This window comes from Lampris incognitus, chromosome 11 (genome assembly GCF_029633865.1).
Source record: "Lampris incognitus isolate fLamInc1 chromosome 11, fLamInc1.hap2, whole genome shotgun sequence".
NCBI lineage: Eukaryota > Metazoa > Chordata > Actinopteri > Lampriformes > Lampridae > Lampris > Lampris incognitus.
Window position 1 is genome coordinate 10,714,628 of NC_079221.1, and position 9,716 is coordinate 10,724,343.

At 47.0% G+C, this 9,716-nt stretch overlaps 1 protein-coding gene across 1 annotated transcript; it reads right to left on the reverse strand.

Moving 5' to 3' along the window:
* Window positions 1-45: 45 nt before the first annotated feature.
* LOC130120692 (cell surface A33 antigen-like) lies at window positions 46-6,265 on the reverse strand. The gene is made up of 7 exons (XM_056289379.1): window positions 6,132-6,265; window positions 5,592-5,755; window positions 3,891-4,104; window positions 3,525-3,689; window positions 3,239-3,355; window positions 2,935-3,058; window positions 46-1,995 (listed from the first exon to the last, which is right to left on the reverse strand). The coding sequence occupies exons 1-7, from the start codon at window positions 6,178-6,180 to the stop codon at window positions 1,443-1,445; spliced, it is 1,386 nt and encodes a 461-aa protein (XP_056145354.1). The 5' UTR covers window positions 6,181-6,265; the 3' UTR covers window positions 46-1,442.
* Between the last annotated feature and the right edge of the window lie 3,451 nt (window positions 6,266-9,716).

Consider the following 9,716-nt stretch of genomic DNA (forward strand, 5'->3'; position numbering starts at 1 on the left):
GCAAAAAAAAGGGGGAAAAAGACGTCTCACTCCATTTTTAAAGAGGATTTAAGAAAATGTTTACTTTTATTTAAATTCAAATTCATTATGGAACGACAACACTTTATAAAATCATCAACATTGTATTCAAGCACTGATTAGCAACAGGGCCTTCTCTCCAAACAACACACACACAAACATACAACAACAACAAAACACATTCAGTAGACAAAGATTTATCTTGCAAAAGATGTCATCACTATCAAAGAATATCAAAAATCTATAATAAAGATATCAAAGAAGAGACTTAACCCAAACCTAGCTGACTTGCAGGCGGCCCAGGCCCAGTTTGGTTAACTCAGCATTGCCCGGTTTAGTTTACCATAGTATTTAATGGGCAAACATAATCTGGGCCATACATTTCAGTGACAATGGCACTGTAGCTTTAACCAAAAGAGAACAATGGCAAAATAAAGCCGGCTGCAATAGCTGTTTGAATACAATTGCTCGTAAAATAAAATGCAAACACCCTGAGACCTCGTCCACTTTTTGACCTTCTGGGGGTGGTCAGAATTAATTCCAAAGTGTAGAGACAATTTGAATTTAATTGGGACTGCAGTGGTAGTTTGTAGTGATTTCTTCGCTAGAGATAAAAGAAATATAATTGTGGAATTTCAGCCACAGCCACAAAAATTGGACTCTATGCCCAAAATAATAAACCGATATGACTGAAAACACGAGTGAACCTGTGAAAGCAGTAGGCCCGTTCAGGCTGATAAAACACTGAAGACCCGAGTTCAGTGACGAGCATGTTGATATCACGCCGTCTATCTTTGGAGGCAAACTTTCGGTGGTAAATTCAGATTTTGGGGTTTTCTCTGACTGCTTAGGCCACATTTGACGAGGGTTGACATTTCATCCACCAGACATGGCAGGAGGCTATTACTGTTCATATTAACTAATCATATATTCAGATGACATTTTATTGTTACTACATAAACCTTATGTGGCAGTTGAAACCTTTGACACAAAGAGACATGATACTAAAGATGATTTGACTTTCCAATTTAAGCCAAGATGAACTGGTTTAATGTTAGTACTGTGTGGTTACCAGTAAGGTTCAGCTCAAGTTTGGAAGGTATACTGGGTTATTTTAGTGTGGCTGTCACCTGATTGGAATTATGGGTAATCTTGATTTGCTCTGCACAGGCCCAACACTCCTCTGCATAGCCTTGAGATGGCTGCTTTTTAAAGCAGTGTTTTGGTGACACTTGATGTCGACATATAGGCTACCACGAACTTTTTGCAATGCAGCACTAAGTGACACTTGGGATATCCCATGCCACATTCAGTAACATGACAAGCTTAGTCACATTAATTTCGGTTACCCTACCAAACTAATGATCATGGCTCTCACCAAAGTGAGGTCACGACTGCCATGACTGACACAGCAATCATGTCAATTACACATCAAGGCGTTCACGACTCCCGCTGTAGCGACCACGGTCGTCAAGGCGATCGCGACTCCCACCGTAGCGACCACTGTTGTCAAGGTGATCGCGGCTCCCACCATAGCGACCACTGTTGTCAAGGTGATCGCGGCTCCCACCGTAGCGGCCACTGTTGTCAAGGTGATCGCGGCTCCCACCGTAGCGACCACTGTTGTCAAGGTGATCGCGGCTCCCACCGTAGCGACCACGGTCGTCAAGACGGTCGCGACTCCCACCGTAGCGACCACTGTCGTCAAGGCGATCGCGACTCCCACGCCGTTGGTCAACGTCACTGCCCTGGCCCTCATGCCTCTCTTTACGGATATCATAACCATGTTGGCCATCCTCATATCCAGCAGGCCCGTCCCCGTTTTCTCTGTATTTGCTTTGTTGAGGGGCATCTTTCTCTTGGCTCAGGTTCTGCAGTTCAACAGCAGGCAGAGACTGGACCTTTGACTTGTCATCCCAGTACTGGTTTTCAGCCTCACCTGGGGCTTTGTCATGATACTCGACTGTTTCCGGGGACCTGAAAAGACGGACAGGGGTCAAAAACGCCCACAGGACCTGTTCACAAGACAAGGATTTAAACTGACGTCTTCAACACACGTTCCTTTACACTGTCATCTTATCAAGGCACGGCAGAGATTTGCAACAACAACAACAACAAAAAGTCAAGATTATTAAATGTTCATGTTTTTCAAAATGACTAAGTTCACACAGACAGTCTTCTTCACTTGTACAATTAATTCTTACTAAACAGTGGTTTTTTTGGGGGGGGGGTCGCTGCTCCACCCCCTCTGCCGATCCGGGGAGGGCTGCAGACTACCACATACCTCCCCCTCCCCGATACATGTGGGGTCTCCAGCCGCTTCTTTCACCTGACAGTGAGGACTTTCTCCAGGGGGACGTAGCGCGTGGGAGAATCACGCTATTCCCCCCTCGACCAGAGGAGGCGCTAGTGCAGCGACCAGGACACATACCCACATCTGGCTTCCCACCCGCAGACACGGCCAATTGTGTCTGTAGGGACGCCCGACCAAGCCGGACATAACGTGGGGATTCGATCCGGCGATCCCCGTGTTGGTAGGCAACGGAATAGAGCGCTACGCCACCTGGAGGCCCGCCAATCAATGTGTTGGCCTCGATATGTGCAGATCAAGCAAGCATCACGTTAAGATGTTTAATCGTTTTTGTGTTCCCAAGTGAAGAAGATAGCGTGTGGGAGCTTTTTGGCTCCATTGTTATCGAGCCACGGTCTCCTCCACCGCTACGCAGCTATTTGCCCTCTCGGGTGTGCGAAAAGCTCCATTAACAGACAGGAAAGAAAGAAAAGAGAGAAACTATGTAACAAGGGCTGTTGAGACTGGACAAATGAATGTGACTACAGCCACACACATCTGTTATCCACCAGCGGTGTCGACGTCATCCACACCTTCGCCTCACAGAGAAACACACATATACGTACTCTCGAGCATGTTTGGCTTTGTTGGCTCTCTTCCGGCAGCAGCAGTAGATAACAACCGCCAGGACGAGGATACCTGCTAAAACCCCCCCGATGATGCCTGCAGTGGACCCCATGTTCATGTTGGCTAGGGAGAGAGGAACAACATCCAAGTCCAGGTTAGATGGTGGAGGGCAAAGAGATGATGATGATGATGATGATGATGATGATGATGATTATAATTTCCATACTCCAGTTCCCATACAGCTCATACAGGAACAACATATGCCCCCCCCCCTTAGTAAAGACAAACATGTCTAACACTCACGGGGCATGACGGATAAGGTTAAGTTGTAACTGGCTGAGCCAATTCGATTGGTTGACGTGCAGATGTAGTATCCAGACGTCTCCATTGAAATATTGACGAGCGACAGAGCTCCGCCCTCTATAACAAGAACACAGTTAGGCTTAAAACTTACGATAGAGTAATAAAATGCATTTCCCCCCTTGACGGCAGTCTACAACACACACCGTCTGAGGGAGGAAACTGAACTTGTGAGGCGGCCTGCACACAAGCCTGGCTCAGACTGACAACACATACAAGTGGTTCCTACTTTCAGTGGCCCGGGGTGGAAGTGGTCTGCGGATGCCCTGGAAACTGTACGGCGTCCATTTGTAGGTAGGTGTTGGAGATCCCTCCTCAGACACACAGGTAAGTGTAATGTCATGCCAATACTCTGCTGTGCCCTGGATCTGGCAGACGGGCGTGGAGGGGGCCACTGGAGCAGAACAAGTTCAGTTAATTCTCATCTGCATCGGCGTCGACTGTTAGTTTTATAAAGAATTTGCAACAAACACTGTGTCGGTGTGCTGATCTGCCATCTCCACTGCGACAGAGAGTTAAGGGTGCGTCATTAAATGGAGTTTCACAGACACTAAATCCCACTGGAGGAGTTGGGAAAAAAGTGTTTAACTCTCACCCAGGACCAAAAGGGAGGTGACTGCGAACGTGGTTCCCTCGTTGTCGTTGGGGATCAAGACCCTGCACTCATAACTACGGCTGTCCTGCTGCGTGACCTGTCTCAGGACCAGGCTGCTCTCTCCCCTGTTGACGTCCACAGTCAAAGATGCCTTGCCTTCATATTGAGGAGCAATGTCTGCCGGACTGTTGAGGAAGTAGGTGGCCACGAGTCTCTACAAAGACATGGACAAACAAAACACGTTGCAAAGACGCCCCTTTTTATTCAGCAGCTTAATCAGTGTCATGTTATTACCTAAACCATCCCAGGAATGGGCCCCCGGGAAGGGTGGTGGTCTATTCCGCTGCCTACCAACATGACCCCTGTGTTGGTAGGCAACGGTTCGAATCCCCGTGTTACCTCCGGCTTGGTCGGGCGTCCCTACAGACACGATTGGTGGTCGTGTCTGCGGGTGGGGAGCCGGATGTGGGTATGTGTCCTGGTCGCTGCACTAGCGCCTCCTCTGGTCGGCCGGGGCGCTACGTCCCCCCTGGGGAAACTCCTCACTGTCAGGGGAAAAGAAGCAGCTGGCGACTCCACGTGTATGGGAGGAGGCATGTGGTAGTCTGCAGCCCTCCCCGGATCGGCAGAGGGGGTGGAGCAGCGACCGGGACGGCTCGGAAAATAGGCCAAGTACAATTGGGGAGGAAAATGGGGGAACCCCCCCCCCCAAAGAACTATAAGGACCACTTTACGGCACGCATATATAAGTATAGCAACTTTACTTTGCCCCATTTGTGAACGTAGGTCTTTTGCGATATGCTTTTGCACCAAAGCTTGTAAACACATGCATGATTTGTTGCTACGCTATGAAGCATGACAACAACAACAACAACAACAACAACAACAACAAAAGGCCCCTCCCTTGACTTTGCAGCAGTGATGTGAAACCTGTTGCCGAATTGCAAATCTGGTGCTGCTATAATAAGATGGTGCTGGTAGGGCGTTTGCTGCGGGAACATGGTTACCGTCGGTTATCTGCACACTCGGCATGCGTCTGTAGCCTAGATCTTCCTCTTGGAGAAACCAGTACCTGAGTCCCAGTGTCAATCAGCACATTCAAAACACAGCTACTGACAAAAATACAGCTATTACACATCGAATGAAGCCACGCAACCTACTCTTTTAGTTGTCATTAGACTGGATATGCTATGAAAATAGCGCTCTTCCAAATAAGGACATGACCCCACCCGGTTTATTACTTCCTGCATGCGAGGATGACCTTTGATATTCCAATGCCGAAACTAGCTGAAAAGTAATAATCACTATATTCAGGTGTTATAAACTGAAGGAAAGCATAAGACCAGCATATTTGTGCTGTATTAGACAAGTGTGCGTGTGTGTGTGCGTGTGTGTGTGTGTGTGTAGCACTGCTGCATATCACACAGTGTGACACCATTATACCGCTGCTATGAACGCATTTCAACTGTGTATCTATGGACATTTTGGCCTGAATGTGAGCTGGTAAGAGCTTTACCTGGGCATTTACAAGTTTTGTCAAAAACCCAACACAGGAGATGTTAATCATCGCCTGACTTTGTGTGAGTCATTCTCCTAAGACGTCGCCTTCCGACACCTTAAGCCGTGTGTTTTGTACTCTCCCTACCCACATCCCTTAAACTCCCATTACTCTGTAGTCATTTTAAGAGGTAAATGTCTGACCACTGGGTCCTCGTTGACAGTCAGAGCCTCCCATGTGAGGACCAGGTTACTGAAGTCGGGGCTGGCCGGGACAAACGAACATGTCAAGGTGACGTCCTGTCCTCTTGCAACCTCATATTCCTGCTGTGGAACAGAGACCTGCAAGCCTCTGCAGCAGGACAGAGCTGAAAACAACACAAAGACACACACAGAGTTATGGTGAAGCAACTGTGGCCCGATCTCAGCAGGTTATCTGTAGTTTTGAATGCTGTAACTCCAGCTGTATGCCGTGTCGGTGGGTTGCAAAAAGGGGACATTTCCTTTTCTGGCGGACTCTTACTGTACTCTTACCACTGACACACAATGTAATCCCTGACAAGAAAGCCAAATGGATATTTCCACCAGCACGTCCGCATTAGGTAAACGCCTAGCCCTCTTCCGGGAAAGTGGCAGCAGGTACAATAATGAATCAATGATTAACTTGGAGGGATAGAAAGGGGGGAAAAAAAAGGTGTGGTGGCAGTTTTTGAGAACCGAGAAAGATCTTGAGCACAAACCTACCTGTAAGTGTGAAAAACAGCTTTGTTGAAATAATCCCCTCTTCTTTCATTGCTGATGAGAGATGATGAGGGCGAACCTTCAGAAAGGGACGGGAGAAGTTAGCAGGCGCAGAGAGGGAGACCGCCTTAACCTTCACGGAGGGCTGGCAGGTGTAGCTGAACCATCTCTTCCAGGTTATAAATTACCACGGGTGGGTCACATGTCGCCACACAAGCCAATCAGAGACTCAGTCATTATTTCTTTGATTAAGCTCACCTCGTAGGGATAAATGGAGACAGATAGAGCTACATGACAGACAGACAGACAGACAGATCTATATCAACTCCCAAAGTTTTGTGGACCTTGGGAGTAGGTAAGAATAGATGAAATGAAACGTATTGAAGAAAATAAAATAATGCAACAAAGACGATTTAGTGATTCTCTTACCAAAACCACTGACAGTCTGACTGTGTGTGTGTGCCAGGTTTTTCTATCCTAATGGGGATAATTGATCCCCAGTATGTTAGAAAAACCCTAAACCACCTACCACGTGGGGACATTTTCTGGGTCCCCATGAGATAAGGGGTCTATTTTAGGGTTAGGACTTGGTTTTAGGGTTAAGGTTAGAATTGGGATTAGGTTAAGGTTAGGGTTAAGGAGTTGTGATGGTTAAGGCTAGGATTAAGGGCTAGGGAGTGGATGTAGTTGGGGGGCAGCACCGTGGCCCAGCGGTTAGCACTGTTAACTCACAGCAAGAAGGTCCTGGGTTCGAACCCCAAAGCCGTCCCAGGTCCTTTCTGTGTGGCGTTTGCATGTTCTCCCCGTGTCTGCGTGGGTTTCCTCCGGGTGCTCCGGTTTCCTCCCACCATCAAAAAGACATGCACGTTAGGGTTGATACTCCTGTCTGTGCCCCTGAGCAAGGCAATGGAAAGAAGAACTGGAGTTGGTCCCCGGGTGCTGCGGCTGCCCACTGCTCCTGTACAATAGAGGAGGGCTTAAATGCAGAAGACACATTCATTGTAACTGAACAACTGTACAATGACAAAATAAAGTGGCTTTCTTCTTTAGTCAATGAGGGGTCCCCACAATTATAGGGGGACATGGTGTGTATGTGTGTATGTGCGTGTGTGTGTAACTGATTTTAACCTAACGTCTACAGTAGCTGATGTCAATTCGCCACTATCTGTTGTCGTGCTCAACTTGGCCAGCAGGTCGCAGTGTTGGACAGAAGTTGTAGCACAACGCGCAGCATCGCGAGAGTGACGCTGCCCCTCGGTTTGTTTACCAATTTAAACTGTCTCGCCTACATGAAAACTCCATAAACGTGATTGCATCATTTCAGTGACCCTTGATCAACCTGTATTTTAAGTTCCTCTGAAACTGGAGAGGGAGATGAGATTTCCTGAAACGTCCAACAAATAATTTGGTGTTAAAATACTGATGATGTCCTTGATTACCGTTTCATAGTGCAGGTTGGGGCTTGAGTCCAGACACGGTGGAATAACACATGCTAAGGACATGCATGCATGCATGGTGTTCATCCTATTACAGGCTTAAACTACGGATCATCTAAAAGTGTTCAGCAATGGAAATCGATCACTTGTGTAATGAACTGGGCTGTCAATACAGTAGATATTATCAGGTTATTTGCTAATATCTGTGGTTTGAAATGGAGGATGTGTCATGATCGTGAGACCAATAGATACAACAGAATAGCAATATTTTACTAAACATTGCTACTAGTTTTGTTGTTGTAATACTGTCCCCAATTCCCTTACAGCCCAAATAAAAACAATTTAAACCACTTTTTGTGTAAAAACTCATTTCATAACGTCGTTAACTTACCCACACACCCGTTTAGGCACTGGTCAAAAGTACAGCCTCAATAATGTTTCTACGCAGATATAATTGGATAATTGCTATTATTGACCGTGCACATGTGCACTGAAGAGCCAAAACATTATGACCACCTGCCCAATATGCTGTTGGTTCTGTGTGCCACCAGAACAGTGCTGACCCTCCGAATCATGGACTCCACAAGACCCCTGAAGGTGTCCTGTGGTATCTGACACCAAAACATTACCAGAAGATCCTTCAAGGCCTGTAAATTGTGAGGGGGAGCTGCCGTGGATCCAAGCTGTCGGTCCAGAACATCCCACAGACGCTCAATAGGATTGAGATCTGGATAATTTGGAGACCAGGGCAACACCTCTAACACTATATGTTCCTCAAACCATTCCCAAACAATATGTGCAGTGTGAGCCTGCTGAAAGAGGCCACTGCTATCAGGGAATACCATTGCCATGAAGGGATGTACCTGGTCTACAACAATGTTTATGTAGGTGACACGTATCAAATTGACGTCCACATGAATGGCCGGACCCTGGGTTTCCCAGCAGAATATTGCCCAGAGCACCACACGCCCTCCACGCTTCACCAGCTTGTCGTCTTCCCACAATGCATCTTGGTGCCATCACTTTCCCAGGTAAACGGCACACACGTACACGGCCATCCACGTGACCTAAGATTAAAACGGGACTCATCGGACCAGGCGACCTTCTTCCACTGCTCCAAGGTCCAGTTCTGACACTCGCGTGACCATTGTTGGCGCTCTCAACAGTGTTACAGGGGTCACCATGGGCAGGGGTCAGATGCCCATACGCATCAGGGTGCAATGCACTGTGTTGTGACACATTTCCTCCTGTAACCGTCATTCAAGTTTTCTGTGACTTGTGTCACAGTAGACCTTCTGTTGTTTCAGACCAGACGGGTTTGTTGCCTTCGCCCATCGATGAGCCTTGGGCGCCCAACACCCTGTCCTCGGTTTGTGGTTTGTCCCTCCTCGGACCACTGTCGGGAGGTACTCACCACTGCTGACCATTTCAGGTTGCTCTGACCCAGTTGTCTGGCCATAACAATTTGGCCCTTGTTAAATTCGCTCATGTCTTTACTACTTGTCCATTTCTCCTGCTTCCAACACATTGACTACGAGAACTGATTGTTCACTTACTGACTGTTCACTTACCATCTAATCTACCCAGACCTTGACATGGGCCCTTGTTTGGAGATGATCAGCGTTATTCGGTGTACTTGTGAGTGGTCACAATGTTTTGGTTCATCGCTGTATCTTGCATCAGTATGGGCAACACCAAAGTCGGCTTAAATTATCCACAGATCAATTATCGACGTCTACATCAAACGCAAGGGAGGAAAAAATGAGATAATTCTTTGCATATCATAGGGTATTTAAATGGTGAAATTGTCAAATGGGCCTAGTACATTTTCGTGGTCAGGGGAGAAAATGAATCTATTTCATTATGCCAATAAAGTTTGATCAAACAAGGAATTTGCATGGTGGGTTGCTCCTGAAACACACACGGGCCGCAACGTAAACCAAGATGTAAAAAACTGTCAAATTATGTGGCGCAGCAGCCTAAAGTTATGAAATTACACTGACGGAAGAGATTCTGTGGTGTTATTCTTACCCCCACTGGCACCGTAGCCCCTGGTTTAATGCAAAAAACGTGACTTTAGGTGGAGTATAACCCACAGCGTATTAACATGTTAAATTACCATACAATTTAAACCCAAACTTCACCCTCGTCT

Excerpts from the sequence above, each read along its gene's own strand:
- LOC130120692 (XM_056289379.1), bottom strand. The coding sequence starts at position 6,180 with ATGAAAGAAGAGGGGATTATTTCAACAAAGCTGTTTTTCACACTTACA. Across the intron at positions 4,105-5,591 it reads CTGTCAACGAGGACCCAGTG|AGACTCGTGGCCACCTACTT; the intron begins GTCAGACATTTA and ends ATGTCTTTGTAG. Across the intron at positions 3,690-3,890 it reads CACCTCCCTTTTGGTCCTGG|TGGCCCCCTCCACGCCCGTC; the intron begins GTGAGAGTTAAA and ends GTTCTGCTCCAG.